Source organism: Gobio gobio (assembly GCF_949357685.1).
Source record: "Gobio gobio genome assembly, chromosome: 10".
Lineage (NCBI taxonomy): Eukaryota > Metazoa > Chordata > Actinopteri > Cypriniformes > Gobionidae > Gobio > Gobio gobio.
In genome coordinates, this window is record NC_137116.1 from 55,351,224 (window position 1) to 55,368,966 (window position 17,743).

The window sequence follows — 17,743 nt, forward strand, 5'->3', positions numbered from 1 at the left end:
GTATTTTGTATATAAAATATTATAATATCACATTAATGATTAGTAATTTAACAGACAATGACAGCAGCTATATGGTGTAATATAAATGAATTTGGGGTGGAAGTAAATAAGTTCTACTTCTTTCCACTCCCTTTCGAGCATGTATATGTGTGTATATGGGATATAAGACATTATATTTTTCTCTTTATATTATATATATATATACTGTATTTAATTATATATTTTTATTTTATTTTTTGTTGCTTGAAATAAACTTCAATCAAATCAAATCAAAAGGAATGCCATACCTGGCCGAGGTTAATGTTGCTAGTGACATCAACTGGACATTTCGTCACCTTTGTTTCCTTTTGTGTGATTGGTTTAAGCCTTTTCTGTCGCTGCGAGAGTTAAAAAAAAAACGACATCGAAACGGAAAAAAAATAAACATTGTTTTTTCGCCGCAGCACATTCGTGTTCGGTGTGGAAGCACTCGTTACACAAACAGCCGATCGAAAAATAAAACCATTGCGGGAATTATTCGCGCGTCAAAATCGCGTCCAGTGTGAAAGGACATTAAAATGTGCAGTTTTACTGTATTGGGGGGGGGGGGGTGATCAGGGTGTTGATTGTGGGACATTTTATTTATTATTGAATTTGATTATTGATTGATTGTGAGTCCAGCCTTTAAGGCACAGCTGTGGATGGATTACCTCGGCAAAGGAGAAGTGCTCACTAACACAGATTTAGACATTATTGTGAACAATATTGGAGAGAAATAGGCCATCAGCTCATGAACACTGGGGGCAAAAACCAAAGTGTTGTTTATAGTTTAGTTCAGTGTAAAATATAACAACATTATACATTTCAGTTGCTTGAAATATAAGTTTCCTTGACTGCAGAGTTTCTGATTGTCAAAGCAGACTTCATGCTAAACTGTTGTTTTGGTTCGGCTGAATAGAGAATAACAAAACCCTTTGAAACTAGACTTATATTTCCAGATCTATTTCACAGACAGAAGTGCAATCTGGGATTGATGAAAAGTGAACGAAAAACAGCGATGCAAAAACGACAATCCCATATAGTGTACATATTTCAAGTTTGTAAACCCAGTAGGAACTGAACGCACCTTTAGAGCATCACCACAACACACACACACACATCACAGCGGCTCAGGGATATTCAGGTCTGGAGCCTTCGCTTTGCTACTCAAAACCATTCTGTCTTCTTCCTTGGGATGCTCTGGGAAATAGAAATACAGGGATTAGAGTTAGTCGGACCAAATCAAACTTTGGGTTTAATAAGGCATTTGATTAAATGTGGCTGGCATAATCCTGTTCATGAGGCCAAATGTTAATATAACACTGAATGTTGTACTGTCGACCAGAGGCAAACATCAGAGCTGAGGACATTTGTCCCTACAAAGGGAAATATTTAACCCTTAATCACCCCTGGGGGTCCAGCTTACCCCACTGGACTTTCCCTTCATTTTTAAAAAGTGTTCCCTTCATCTCAGGGCCATGAGACTCTGTGACTGTTCCTAAATAATCCAACTAAACATGCACAACAAATCTGGGCTTGATTTGGTTGTTCTAAAGGCGTGTCAAAAAAAACAAAACCATTTAAGGTCCTCGTCCACATTGAAAATGAATGGAATTTTTTTTTTTCACTTTGTTTGTCACAAAAATAAAACAAAATCCAATATAAATCTGAAAATGTCTACATTTAAATCAAGGTCTGGTCCTAGAGCATAAACACAAAGTGGAACGAACTTTCTATCTCACACACACACACACACACACACACACACACACACACACACACACACACACACACACACACACACACACACACACACACACACACACACACACACACACACACACACACACACACACACACACACACACACACACACACACACACACACACACACACACACACACACACACACACACACACACGTGACTGCAACAGAGCGCATTTGTATAGAAATTGGCAAATAAAATCAACAAAACTGGCATAAATCTGAGAAATTGCCATACATAAATGAAGGACTAATAATAGAGCACAAATGCAACACACACACACACACAGGTGACTGGGGCATTTTTTAGATTTTGGTAATGAATGGAAAAATTGTCACTTTTTTTTTAAAATCCAGTATATATCTGAAAATGTCTACATTTAAATCAAGGTCTGGTCCTAGAGCATAAACACAAAGTGGAACGAACTTTCTATCTCTCTCTCTCTCTCTCTCTCTCTCTCTCTCTCTCTCTCTCTCACACACACACAGGCACGTGCACAGGTAGGGCTCAACCTGTGCAGTGCACATGCCCTTTTTTGTGCCCACGCCGAAGTGCCCTTTTTTTTTGGTGGCGTTTTTTTATTTTTTTTATTTTTTATAAATCAATGCTATTGGTCACCCTTCACGTCTGTCTGTTTTACAAATATTTAGCCAATGAAAGTTCTTAAAAAGAGCTTGAGTAAATATTATTCGACGATCCTCAAACTGTCAGTTAACCATAACTCCGCCCCCTCTATCATTCTCGACTGAACGAACTGACGTTCCGCAGCAGCCGCACAGCAGACCGCAGCTGGACGAAGTTTTGCAAGGGTAAATAAAGATCTTGTTGTTTGAATAAGTATTAAACAAACACTATGTCTATAGGCTCATATTTTATTTATTTGAATTTGAGTCTGACTAAGACGTGGTGGGACCACCACTACCGCCTACCACCTGAGACTGAAAAGTAGAGACTAGCTAGTCAATACATATGTAGACTTGCCTACACTTAAATAGCCTGTGCATACATAGTAGCATTTCATCTTTTATACAATTAGATTTTGGCCAAATGTATTTTATTTTACGGAAAGACAGAGTGCCCAACTGCCCATTATAGCTACAACAAACTAGTTTGAAACCTGCTGATAAAAATGTAACGTTACGCCGGCGCCGTTTTAATGACGGACAAATTGCACATTAGCACACATTCGTTGGTCATAACCCCCTTAACTGCATAGCATTTGAGTTTGACTTTCGTAAAATGTTAACAATATATTGATAAGTAATTCAACATCTGAACAACATATAATTTGTTTTTTGTTCGCCCCGCACTGTTTCATACTGGAACTTACAGAAAGTGACTAGTGATCCTCGTCGTCACCTAGGTAACATATCTTTGATTCATGATTGCTGATGATACACTTGATTTATTAACATTTAATCGTGTTAAGGTAATAATATAAAATGATGGTTATTATTCAAGGCTGTTAATATGCACACATTATTCGTTATCTAGCTATTTTTTTTATCCACAGTGTTCTATACTCTCTCTGCTTGTTTTGTATAAATGTAGTAAAACATGGTTTGTTGTAGTAGTAACAAAAAAAAAATTACAGAATCAGATCAATGTGAAATATTTATATTTTATCATGTAGAATGCAATATATATATTTGGACGGTAAGATTTTTAAATGTTTTTAAAAGAGTCTCTTCTGCTCTCCAAAGGCTTCATTTATTTGATCCAAAATACAGCAAAAACAGTAATATTTTGAAATATTTGTACAATTTAAAATAACTGTTTTCTATTTGAGTATATTTTAAAATGTCTTTTTTTTTCTGTGACCAAAGCTACTCTTCAGTGTCACGTGGTCCTTCAGAAATCTTTTTTAATTTGCTTTTCACGGCAACTGTACTTTTCACTCTATTTTTTTTTTTTCAGTGCTGGGTTATTTTAGGGAAAGTGTAGTGAATAAGAGACATAATATTTATGTTATTATGGTTGTTATTAATAGTGAATAAATCTAAAGCTTTTGAGACTATTATTTTGCATTATTGATTTTGTCATGAAGATATGACCATTTCTTCCATTTATGTAGGCTTAATAAATAATCTTATATATATATATATATATAATAAAAAGGGGTGCCCTTTTTCAGTTTCAACACATGCCCCTCAAAAGGTCTGTGCACGGCCCTGCACACACACACACACACGTGTGACTGCAACAGAGAGCCTTTTTATAGAAATTGGCAAATACAATCAACAATTCAACTACAATCAACTCATACTAGAGCACAAATGCAACATGCATATTCACACACACACACACACACACACACACACACACACACACACACACACACACACACACACACACACACACACACACACACACACACACACACACACACACACACACACACACACACACACACACACACACACACACACACACACACACACACACACACACATATATTCACAAAATATATATCAAAGTTATGAGGAGAAGTTGGAGCATCAAGTCCCTATGGCCCTCTGCTGGATATATGTGGTCATTGCACTTTCTTTCTTTATCTATAATTCCTAAGGTTTTTACACAAACCTGCAGATGGCGGTATTCTATCCCTAACACACAGAGCAATGTCTAAAAAAAAAACAATTTAGATTTAATTAAGATCATCATTTAAGTGATTTTGTCATAAAAAAATTAATTTTGAATGAGACAATTTATGGCCTAGTCAAGTAATTGTGCAGTAAATAGGTAAAAAAAAATACCAAATATCCACAAAAACACAGCATAAATGTAAAGTTGAGAAGTAAATAGAAAAGATTATATGTAGTTTCCATGTAAAAAAAAATGTATATTTCCTTATGCAATCGCTCTGTAAATGTCTGACCCCAAGAATAAAAAACGTAAACCCTACTCGAGGCGTGATTAAGGGTTAAAGTTAAAAACTTAAAGGGTTAGTTCACCCAAAAATGTAAATTCTGTCATTAATGACTGACCCTCATGTGGTTGGACACCCGTCAGACCTCCGTTCATCTTCAGACACAAATGAAGATATTTTAGTGTAAATCTGATGCTCTGAAAGGCCTCCATTGGCTCAACTTTACACTCTCAAGACCCTTAAAAGACACTAAAGACGTCGTTACAAAGTCCATCTCACTACAGCGGCTCTACAATAACTTTATGAATCGGCGAGAATAGTTTTTGTGCGCAAAAAACCCTAAATAACGACTTATATAGTGATGACGATTTCAAAACACGGCATCATGAAGCTTCAGAGCGTTATGAATCAGTGAGTCGATTCAGCAGTTTGAATCGCCAAATTTCAGCAGTTTGACACACGATCCGAATCATGAATCGACTCACTGATTCATAACACTCTGAAGCTTCATGAGGCCGTGTTTTGAAATCGTCATCACTCTATAAGTCGTTATTTAGGGTTTTTTTGCGCACAAAAACTATTCTCGCCGATTCATAAAGTTATTGTAGAGCCGCTGTAGTGAGATGGACTTTGTAACGACGTCTTTAGTGTCTTTTAAGGGTCTTGAGAGTGTAAAGTTGAGCCAATGGAGGCCTTTCAGAGCATCAGATTTACACTAAAATATCTTCATTTGTGTCTGACGGGTGTCCAACCACATGAGGGTCAGTCATTAATGACAGAATTTTCATTTTTGGGTGAACTAACCCTTTAAGACAGGGATTAAAAGGAGGGAACGGACCAGGGTAAGGTTCTCAGAGCAGAGCGGAGCTGGAGTCAGAGTCTGGATCAGGAGGGGCGGAGGGGTGGATGGAGGAGGATCCCTGGGCTCTTCGGTACTCCTGGAACTCCTGTCTCAGGGCATTGAAGCGCGCCTCACTGAGGGAACGCCCATACCGCTGAGGATTCTGGGAAACTAAAGGAGGGCTGGTGGAGTACAGGCCTGAGAGGAGGAGTGGAGGACGGGTAAAGCTCATGGGAAACTTCATATGGCATTATATTTGGTGTGGGGAACAAACAGACAAGCTCAAGTGTTCTTACGTTTACTCTGGAAGTCCTGGAGGCCTGCGGTGGAGCGGGGCCTTTCCCTGCCTCGCCCGGAGCCAGCCTGGGGCCGCTCCATCTTCATGGCCTCCAGGGTGTCAGGATCCATACAGTATTCCACAGCATCCCATTCATAACTCTCATCTACTGAGGTATTTCTTCTACACACACATGCAACAATACACAGTGAGATGTGTAGAAAAGGACAATCATACAACTCAGGGCTCGACATTAACGATTTTTTGAAGGGGCAAGTGAAAGAGAATTTTACAAGAGCCTGATAAAACGTCATTAACAAAAAAAAACTAGGGAATCATCAAAATGCAAGAATGATTCTGCAGTCATTAGTGTAAGTGGCGATCGATAGTGGATAATAATGTATAATGAACTGACGGTAACTATAACTCTCGCGCAGAGAAGCTCAGCTAACACACTGCAGTAAACATGTAGAAATGTGCAGTTTATTTATATTTATAACATATGATACAGTTGCAACATCACATTACCAAGAGTGCTGTTTTCCTGAACACCATCACGACTGATTTCATATGACAGTTCCATAAACAATTATTAACATCAAGTCACTTACATTGTAGATGCAATATTGAGTGTTTTTGTCCGATTTCAGCAGCGAAAATAGATCCAAACAAAGATCACAGCAGAACCATAACACACCTCACAGCAACAGTGTGTGTTACTGAGTGATTCAGTGTTTGAACGAATCGGTTGAATCAAAGATTCACTGACCTATTCATAAACGACTGCTTCATTCCTGAACGAATCAGCCGTTTGAATGAATCAGTTGAATTAATCGTTTGAATGAATCAGTTGAATAAAAGATTCAATGAACTATTCGTAAACGACTGCCTCATTCCTGAACGAATCAGCCGTTTGAATGAATCGGTTGAATTAATCGTTTGAATGAATCAGTTGAATAAAAGATTCAATGAACTATTCGTAAACGACTGCCTCATTCCTGAACGAATCAGCCGTTTGAATCGGTTGAATTAATCGTTTGAATTAATCAGTTGAATAAAAGATTCAATTAACTATTCGTAAACGACTGCCTCATTCCTGAACGAATCAGCCGTTTGAATGAATCGTTTGAATGAATCAGTTGAATCAAAGATTCAATCAACTATTCGTAAACGACTGCCTAATTCCTGAACGAATCAGCCGTTTGAACGAATCGACTCAGACTCACTCATTCAGACGGTCACCTGCCGCCATCTACTGGCGTTTTAGTTTCACGTTTAAACATTCTTTCCAACTTTTCTTATTTGTATATTCAAAAAATATTTAAAACAATCTCATAACATTATTTAATGCAGTTGTAATTTTTCATTGTAAATTATTTAATTTGATTGGCAACAGCCCTATAGTGTCGTCTTCTAATTAAATTTATAGATCAAATTTAAGAATATAAAAGGAAAGCTGAAGCATAGCCTATATTTAATAAGGGGGGGAAATGCCCTTTTTGCACAAATATGCAGATTTAAATACGTCAAAGCTGATTGAACACTGGTGAGAATATTGCTTCAGAATAAATTATATTTACAACACACAAAAAAACCCCGAATTTTTTCCGGACAAGTGAATGACAGAAGCTCGTGAACAGTCTTAATGTCGAGCCCTGCAACTATTGGGAACTACTCTAGTTTGCGGAGGCTTTGCCTCATGTATATGTGCATCAGCTTCACCTTTTGGACCTGCGACGTTCTCTCAGGTCTTTATCTGCCCTGTTGCTCTCTTCAGTGGTCTCTGGCGAGCTGAGTAAGGTTGGGGTTATAGAGAGAGACTGGCGCAGGTGTCCATACGGTCCCACACTACCCCTTCCACTGCTCTGGCTGGCGTAACTCGCTCTGCCCCCATCACCTCTTAAATCCCGGCCTTCTGGCTCCGTACTGCCCCTAACTGCCCCCATCCCTTTGTCCACCTCTCTGGGAAAGTCTTGCTCTCGTAGGGGGAAGGACTTATGATAGGGTGAGGGCCAGCTGTAACCTCTGGGCAGGAAAGGCCTTGGTGGACACCTCCGGAGTTCTGCAGGATGGAGGTACTCCACCCTGGCCACTGATCTGGCTGGAGCAAAGGGTCGAGGAGGTTCTTGTGGGATGTACTTATGCTGAACTGACCTGAGTGTTTCCTGATAAGACAGAGGCCACCTAGAGGTATCCGGGAAGACTGCTGCCTGTCGACGGGGATCTGACTCCCGCCGGGAAGGATCTGGGACCGAGGGAACCGGTGTGTGGTAGGGAGGCGTCATGTCAGATCTCTCAAGTCTATAGTTGGTCGGAGGTTGAAAGGGCACTGACCCTCGCCATGATGGGCCAGACATGGGATAGTATCGGGCAGGGGTACGGCCAAGACTGTATGATTTGAGCCTTACTTCTGGGTTGGGAAATTTATCTCTGTAACAACTCTCAGGGATATAAGTTCTTGGGTTTTCAAAATGTTCCCATCTAGAACCTAAACTAACGGACTTCTTCAGGAATGGACGCGGTTGCCCGACTCCAGCGAGGGTCCTACAGGGACCAATGCTGACTGATTTCTTCATGAAAGGACCTGGATAGATCCGTGAGGGCATGTTTGTCCGGTCACCCTGAGATCTTTGATATTGCTCGGATAAAGAGTCAGGACATTTGGGAACAATTGCTGCCATGCTTTTAGCCGTGTTAATTAACGTCTGTGCTGGACCATGCTGTGTAAATTCTTGTTTTTGATGCCCGGACGGCTCAGAAATCTTTTCCTTTTCTTTAGATGTTGAGAAACCGGATTTAACACATGGATCTTGTGCCTCTAATTGTGAACAAGATACAATACTTCCAGGTTTATGGGGTCCCACTGGTGCGTTCAAGTTGCTGTGGTCATGAACAGCCCCATCGTGATGCCTGATATTTGTCCCAGAGTGCTGTTTTTCCCAAATTTTAGGTACAACGTCAGGCTCCGCTCTTAACAATGTCCTAGTTTCTGGCTCGACAATGGATTCAGCAGATTCCGAAGGCTCAGTCTCTTCTACAGGATCATCTACACTCATTTCAATGAAACCCGGAAGACTAAGGTATTCCAGGATAGTGCTGGTCTGCAGTGGGGACATTCGGGCTGGTTGGGGAGCAAGCTTAGCTTTCATTGATTCTGACATTCTCGATAAATTTGACTGATCACTTTCGGCCTCGTTTTCCAACAGGGTCAGGGGTGATATTCGACTAGGGCTTTCACTGAAGGCACATTTGTCACTCTTTCGGGATCGAGTCCTGGTACCCTCTTTCTCTTGCTCACTGTAAGGCCATATGGAGCTGGAATCGCCTAGCACTTTCCCCTTCGCTCCTGCTTTCTGATGGTCATAGGGCAATGTAGAGCAAGCTGACGGATTACGACTCAGTTTGTCTTTTTGAACAGACCTTACTTCCTCCGTGTCTGTGACACTTTGAGTCTTGGGATCAAGGAAATGTGGGTTTGCTACCACTTGGTGCAGCTCAGATGGTTGAGGACTCGAGCGAGCAGGGGATGTTGATCTAAATGCCTCCATTTTTCTTTCTTGCAACCAACTTTCCCGAACTAAAGTCCTGTTGGGTAGCACCTCTTCCAAGTGACTTTCCGGGTGTACCCCACTCAGGTTGGTTTTACTGGGAGCTCGTGCCCCACTCAGGTTGGTTTTACTGGGAGAGGGTATGCCCCTGGTAGGAGAGAAAAGTGAGAGAGAGGTATATTGTGTAGCTGGGGAACGAGAGACGTCTGTTGCCAATGAATCTTCTAGTGTGTGAGGGTAGAGGGAATGAGGCGTGTTCCCTTCAGAAAGGCTCTGCACTGGCACCAGGCTGGTGGGAGATGTCACAGGGCTTATGTCCCACTGGATGTATGAGGAAGATGAAGAGGGAAGTCTTTCCATGGGACTGCTGGTGTTGCCGAAATAACAGCCCCTCCTATATTCCGATACACGCTGGGCCAGACTCCTGGGTCTGTTTTTTTGTCGTAAATGGATGTCTTGGGGCTTCCAAATGGGGTCTTCAGACTCAACACCTGTCCATTTCCTTAAGGGACTTGCAGACTTGGCCCGTCTCTGATCTCGCTCTTGTGCCTGTACCCTTCGGCTGGCCGTATAGTGTTCTAGCTCCCTCTCCATTTTCTCGCGTTCCTTCACCAGTGTCAAACATTTGTCTAAGTTGTCCCTCTCTCCTTCACCGTCCAGTTGAGTTACCATAGTGCTTTCCTTGGTCAGCTGGCTGTCTCCATTAATGGGCTGGTAATGTCTCTCCAAAGCTCGGGCTCTCCTGCTTAAGCTGGGGAATATGTCCTCCCTATGACTGGCACTTCGCCATTTTTTTAGCGAGTCACTCGCCCTCTTTTCGCTGCAGTCTGAATAAAAGCTGGCCTTCTCCAACAAGGCCTCAGAGCAGCCCTGCTCATCATCAGAGTAGAAACATCCATGACGTGAAAAGTTCCTGGCCATTGCCTTCACCCTGCCAGGGGAGTGATGGGGTCTCTCTGGGTCTGGAGGGTCAACCGTCAATTCTGACGGCATCTCTCCCTGTCCATCCCTCTCTGAACTTGCAGGATTTGATTTGTTAGACTCCTTAAAAGATCCAGTGTTACTCACTCTACCAGGCGACTCTTTTTTGAGGTTCTTTTTGATATGGGTTGGTATGGAGTTTTCCAGGTCAGGTTGGATAACGAATCGGCCATCTGGACTTCTGGATATGGACTCAATAGCAGATGTGGGTGAGGGAGATCCACCAAAGTGGCTCTCACACAGGGTGTAGCGTGGAGGTGGAGAAGACGAGGACAGGAGCTGCTTTCTCTGATCCTGGTACTCACTGCGGCTGCCTTTATCAAAGGAGGAACGGTCGGAGCGATCAGAGGAGGATGAGTTGGGGAAGAAGTTTAAAGGAGGGCACAGTTTTAACTTCAGCACACTGTCGGGACTGCCAGAAGGCGAGTGAGCTCTGAGGAGAAAGACGACAAGTGAACATTTACGGCAGGAAATACTAGAGAGAGATCACATCTTCAAATTGTCAAACCCATTGTAGTACGGTGACAAAGATGGAGAAGCATAGGAATGATACATGCATAGCAAGGAAGGACACTTACTGTGGAGACGAACTCTTCTGGAAGGCAGAGGGTATATCTGAAATGGTGGGGAGGGTGCAAAGTTCATATCATGCCACAGATAATGAGCCACATAAGATGAGAGACAAAAACAAAAGCAATCTCAACGGAAACAGATATGCCATGCATGACAACACCACTGATGGCTGAGAACAAATACAATTCAAGTGTGTCATGTTTCAGTCTTTAAGGCATTAGATGTCTATATGGTCATAGCGATTGATAATGCATCAAAGGCCTTAAGGAAGGACAACTCCGGTGAAAAATGAACCTAGGGGTAATTAACACATGGTTACCGAGTAGATCGTTCTCTGGGATGCGTTTTCATGAAAATCAAATGTAAAGAGTTTTATCTCTAAAAACAGATTAGCTTATAACGCTAGTATATGGGGCATATAATAAGTAAAATTAAATCGCTAGTTAATAACACTAACAAGACTCAAAATAGCCTCACACTAACACGGGAGCATAATGAGGGTCCCTACATGCAAACCGAAGCATTGAGAACTTTGTAAGTGTACAAACAGTTTAATGAGAAGATACTTTATAAAGACAGAACATTACGCGTATACAGACAGCAGCCATCTTGGAAAACAGTCTCGACAAGTCGAGCCACGAACGCTGTGCTAAGTGATGAACTGTGACTTGGAATCAAATATGGTCCGTTGTTTTCGGAAGAAAGCACTGAACGCAACAGGGAAAATAAATACATAAAAATATTTTTTTTAAAAACTGAACGCAACAGATCTAGTGCTTCCAAAGGACACACACTAAAGAGATGGCAGATTATTCAACCGTGGCTCGACACGTCGAAACTGTTTTCCAAGATGGCTCCTGTCTGTATCCGCGTAATGTTCTGTCTTTATAAAGTATCTTCTTATTAAACTGTTTGTACACTTACAAAGTTCTCAACGCTTCGGTTTGCATGTAGGGACCCTCATTATGCTACCGTGTTAGTGTGAGGCTATTTTGAGCCTTGTTAGTGGTGTTAACTAGCGATTTAATTTGACTTATTCTATGCCCCATATACTAGCGTTATAAGCTAATCTGTTTTTAGAGATAAAACTCTTTACATTCGATTTTCATGAAAACGATCTACTCGGTGACCATGTGTTAATTTACCCCTAGGTTCATTTTTCACCGGAGTTGTCCTTTAACATTTGTTTATCTAAGACTTAGGGCCCTATCTTGCACCCAGCGCAATTGACTTTGTACACCGTCGCATGTGTCATTCCTATTTTGCACCCGCGCAAAGCGCGCTTTTCCCTCCACAGAAGCACGTCGCTAAACTAGTGAATGAACTTGCGCTCCCTGGGCGGTTCAGCGCAAAAAAGGAGGCGTGTTCCGGCAAACAATCCCTGGTGCTATTTTGCTGTTCCATTAAACAATTGCGCCACTGACCAGAAAAAACCTAGTCTAAAGTCAGTGGCGCGTTGCGCGTTGTTCATTATGCTATTTTAAGGGCGCATGCTTGTATAGCGTGCACAACGCGCATACACTTTGCTCATGTAATCTACACAGATGCAACAGTTATTTTTGCAAATCATAAATTGTTACACTAAAAAATATTAACACATGAGATGACGGAAATCATTGTGGTGTGCCACGAAGATGTGAAAAAATAGGCATAAATCTAGCTTACAAATGATTCAGGCTAATTGTAGTCTAATAATTAAGGAGACCTGTTTGCCCAATAGTGGCAACTTCTGGCAAGACATATATGTATATAAGGACATCTAACAAATTGGTTTGTCCGTCAAGAACCAGGAAAAAAAATGGGTGAGGGTGGACGCAGCGATGTCCTCTGCTGGCGTCAGGTCCTGAGTAGAGGCAGATCCACCTCCCGTTACACGGCGTGCCCGATTGATGCTGGCAAGCTTGGACTTTCCCCGTCTTCTGATGTCATTGTAGCGCTTGCGGCACTGGTGCGACTTCCTGGGGATGCCAGCTGATGAAACAATTGTGGCTATTTCCTCCCACGCCTGTTTAACCGACGCTATTTTGGGTGGGTTTCTCCCATCCCCATACAACACAACTTCTCTGTCTTTCACTGCTCTTACAAGCATATCAGTCTCCTCGGCTGTGAACCGCTCCTGGCGTGCGCCTGGTAAATACGCCATAATAATAGCAATCCATAATGGAACTTGCGCACCTGCTTTTAAAGGGAATGTTGGATGACGCTCTGATTGGTTTATTCACGTTACGCCCAAACCACACCTATGAATAATGAAGCTACTTCAGACCAACCCATTTTAGATTTGCGCCGGGCGCAAGAGCCATTTATCCCGCCGGGAAAATAGCAACAGCGCCGAGACCCGCCCACAAAGTTACTTGCGCTTCGCGCTTTGACACTTGCGTTTCAGATCGTTAAAATAGGGCCCTTAGTGTGCGTTCACGCTTGTCATGTGTGGTTGGATTAAAGCGCCCCCTGGTGCGATTGCTGGGTTAGTGCGGTTGATCTGAACACATGTGAACATCCCAACCCTGGAGCCCAAACAAGCGGAGCGAGACGATAAAGAGACGGGTCTCAGTCCGCTTCCACACCAACTCTGGTGCGGTTCGACTGATATATGAACGCAACACGGACCAAAGACATGTGAACGAATCAAAAACAGGACGTGATGTCACAAGATGCGACGCTACAAGTCAGCTGATCTGACGACGCGGAGGGATCGGTGTATCCACAATGAGTAGAGGGCAAACGTGGAGCAGCGAGGAGGTGAAGAGCCTCATCAATATATGCAGATCTGCGTTTCTGCACACCGGAGGAAATCCTGCTGCTGTTCTGAATGTGTTGAGCATTTGATGAGCTCTTCATGAGTTCTCAGCTGGTAAAGATAAAACCATATGTGCACGCATGAAATGATGGCGTTTAATCAGCACAGCATTGTTTTGAATGTTCGGTAAGCAGCTCCGTCGCGAAATATACGCCATAAAAGCCGACCAATCAGGTTGTGAGCGTATCCCTACGCCTTTGGTTTGGTAACTTTAGGTTCGCTGTTAAAAATGCCAGTGTGAACGCTAAGCGGACCCGGACTATATGATTTGTTTTTTGGTCCGGACCAAATTAACCGAACTACAAGTGTGAACGCACCCTAAAGCACACAACACATGTATCTGAATGTTGCAGCCCCAAATGACTTCAAGGCATGCAAAACGATTTCAAATGTTTTCATAGTGGTGTACTTCGCTCAACAAAAATGTCTTAAACCGTAACAATGACTCCATCTTTACCATCTCTCTTTTTCCTTCGCCGTTGTCCCCTTCTATTGTTCATAACACAGGCTGTCACCAGAGAAAGGATGATGGCCACAAACAGGAAACACACCCCGCCAATCACACCAGCCAGCAGGGGCTCAGGAACAAAGGCCAGGAGACTGGGTGCAGCCGGATACATCTCCATACCTTAAGGACACACATTACATGTTACCTTCTAATAATATAATAAATCAATAATAACCAATGTGTAGCATCACCTGGATGATGCGACGGCAGACATATTGCGCCAGAACGCCCACCCCACACACCAGCTGATTGGTGGAGAGGAGGCCATGATGGAGAGGGGCCAATGGGCACATTTGGCCAGGATGCCGGGGTTACACCCCTACTCTTTATCGAAGGACATCCTGGGATTTTTAACCCCTAGGAGTCTGAGCTGTTTTGGGGCCCTTTAGAAGTTTTGACATGCTCTGACATTTGTGTTTTTTTCAGTTGCTTAAACACACATTAATGGCAAAAGTGTAATTACACTGTATTCAGCACAAACTGGGCTACCATAATATGTGAGCAACATGTATGTACATGCTTGTATTTTTGAGAGAAAAAGGTTGATGCATGATTTTTGAAAAAAACAAAAAAAAAAAATTAAAAATTAAGGCCTCAAAATACACAATAGATATGTGTCCACAAGACTTTTGACTAATGGGTATATTTGCCTAGAGTTTTTGCTTTAAACTGATGTGAGAATCGTTGAGCCTACTCATTTACATAAAACAATACACCGATTTATACAAAGCCAGTATGCGAGGAGGCGTGATATCTAATAAATAATGATGAGAATACACGAGAGACAAAAGAACATAATAGCCCGCATAATGAGCTGCATCATGAACAAGTTTAATTCTGGTGTGTGACTGAGAGCAGCAGGACAAAGGACATAATATTGTACTTATCTACATCTTGATTTTAAGAATATTTAAATATTTAGACTAGAAACAAGACAAAAATTACTAAGAGCATTTTTTGTAAATTTTTTGTACTATGTTTTGTTTTTGAAAGTAGTCTCATGCAAAAGAAAATTAATAATAAATTATTAAAATTAAGAGACAATTTATACAAAACGAAATTCACTTTAAAGAAAGCAATTCACTTTCTACATATTTAAACGGTCTTTGTGCGTTTAATATTCACAGATGCTAACAGAATAAAGCCTACCTTACAATCAGCCCTTGCTTTAAGAAATGATCAGCTTTTCATGAGGAGAATTACAGCTCAATGTGTCTCAAAACGATGTAGCTGAAGTAGGCTAGAGCACTACTTGATGCGTTTATTTGAGTTGATGTGGGCGTCGACTCTGGATCGTCAGTATTTGAATCTCAATAGAGCGCTCGATCCGTGGGCGTGGCCACATTAGCGGATAATGAAGTGGCTCGCAAAAGACTGACATCTATCACCTTTCAAACAGATTACATAAACACAGCATATTTGTTTTGATTTGGTTTACATTATTTAAAATCTGACATTTCAGCGTTTCTTTAGACATATGTCTCATGTTTGTGAGACAAGTATTCACTAAGCTAGAGGTCATTTTCTGAAGACTATCTGAATGAACGTCTTTGAGAGAGGCTGCAGATCGCACATGTTTGTTTTCTTTATTTTGCAAAAAGCACAACAATTTAGTTTTTACTGTGACTGTACACAAAAATAGAAACTTAACAGATTATAATGATGTATAACACTTGCCTGAATGATAAAAAAGGCTCAACCCTGCTTAGCTTAGCTTGGGTTACAGGGTCATATGGCTGCTGGCAACAATGCCTCAAACATTCAAAAAGCCCGATTTTAGGTCAAAATATAGATTTGTGGTTTAGCCTCACCTTCAGTAGAGATGGCAACCGAGTCACTGGGCACACTGACCAGTCGGCCTCTACGAGACAGAAGACGCAGCTCATAGCTGGAGTCCTGTGGACATAAATAAAGACTGACATTGAATAGGGACATTCAACACAAAGCTGCTATTTTAACAATATTTCACACGTTTTACCTTAACAAGTCCCTGTACTATCAACTCGGTCATGTTGACACCAATCTCTCTGTCTATAGTGACCCACTCCCCCTTTCCCCGCTTCGCTTGAAGTACAAAGGAAGTTAACGGTGGAGACTCTTCTAGAGGTGGCATCCATTGCAGCAAAACCCCCAGTGACGTCCGATTGGCTGAAAGCAAGGTCGGAGGAGGCAACACTGCGGTGGTGGTTACCATAGTGGGAGCTTCTGTTGGAGGTGCTGCAATGAAAAAAACGATTTAGCTTAGCATGCTACATCCAGGGTTTGAAATTAACACCCGCCAAATGAGGGGGAAAATCCACTGTGGAGGGGAACGCTTATCAACACACCAATTTGACAGGTTACGATTCATAAATTATGTTCTATCACTTTGCATGGTTTCGCTATTAGAGCCCTTTCCCTAAAAGGAGCCTCAAACATTGACAAAATAACCCATAAAGACATTCAAACACATTGTTTTCTATAACCGTACACACATCGGTGGCGCCCGACTACAAGTACAGCTGTTCAAAATCATAATTACTTAGTAGCAAAATTGGCTGGTGAGTGAATCCCAGCAGGCACACGACGTCATAAGACGTTGATATTTGGTTGCGACGTCAAAACGTCTAATGCCAACGTTAACTTAACTGACGTCAGCTGACATTGATATTTAGTTGTTTTTAGGTTGTTTTGTAAAGTAACCAAAATCCAACGTTGAGCCAACGTCTCAAGCCAACGTCGTAATGACGTCAGATACTGACATTTAGTCGTGAGGTGTAGTGACCAAAACCCAACGTCTCCTTAACGTCATAATGGGAACGTCCACACAACGTCAGATTATAACATCATTAGACGTTGATCTTTTGTTGGTTTTAGGTTGTGTTGTAAACTAACCAAAATACAACGTCTCAAGCCAACGTCATATTGACGTCAATCTCCAACGTTGGACAGACATTGCATTGTGGTTGAAAATGAAAAACGTTGGAGGTTGACGTCAACCCGATTTTCATTTACAACCACAATGCTACGTCTATACGACGTTGGGGACCAATGTCAATCTGACGTCATCTTGATGTCCAGTGCCTGCTGGGAGGTTGAAGTACGGGGTCACGGACGTTGAGAGTTTAAAGGTCAAGATGTGCAGATTGAACTGCGGTCTTGTAAGGATTCCTCCTTAGAAAATGTGTGTAATTATAGCCATAAAGTGCCTAAATCATCACTTTCGTGTGTGAATACTGTTCAAGGTGGAAAAACCTAATCGTTGCATTTTGGTTGCGATGTCAGGTGACCAAAATTCAATGTCAGCTCAATGTCTAATGCCAACGTTAACTTGACGTCCAAAACCGACGTCAGGTAACGTTGATATTTAGTTGTTTTTAGGTTGTGTTGTAAAGTAACCAAAATACAACGTTGAGCAAACGTCTCAAGCCAACGTCGTAATGACGTCAGATACTGACATTTAGTCGTGAGGGTTAGTGACCAAAACCCAACGTCTCCTTAACGTCAAATTATAACATCATTAGACGTTGATCTTTAGTTGTTTTTAGGTTGTGTTGTAAAGTAACCAAAATACAACATTGAG

General features: G+C 41.7%; 1 protein-coding gene across 1 annotated transcript in view; it reads right to left on the reverse strand.

The window, feature by feature from the left end:
- Positions 1-241: 241 nt before the first annotated feature.
- The window catches only part of igsf9b (immunoglobulin superfamily, member 9b), a 97,314-nt gene continuing 79,812 nt past the window's right edge, over positions 242-17,743 (reverse strand). The window contains exons 15-22 of the mRNA XM_079827637.1: positions 16,160-16,398; positions 15,993-16,077; positions 14,131-14,301; positions 10,879-10,915; positions 7,494-10,733; positions 5,791-5,954; positions 5,492-5,692; positions 242-1,218 (exon numbers count right to left, since the gene is read on the reverse strand). Coding sequence (XP_079683763.1) covers positions 5,505-5,692; positions 5,791-5,954; positions 7,494-10,733; positions 10,879-10,915; positions 14,131-14,301; positions 15,993-16,077; positions 16,160-16,398 — 4,124 coding nt within the window. The 3' untranslated portion in view covers positions 242-1,218; positions 5,492-5,504. The remainder of the gene's footprint in view (positions 1,219-5,491; positions 5,693-5,790; positions 5,955-7,493; positions 10,734-10,878; positions 10,916-14,130; positions 14,302-15,992; positions 16,078-16,159; positions 16,399-17,743) is intronic.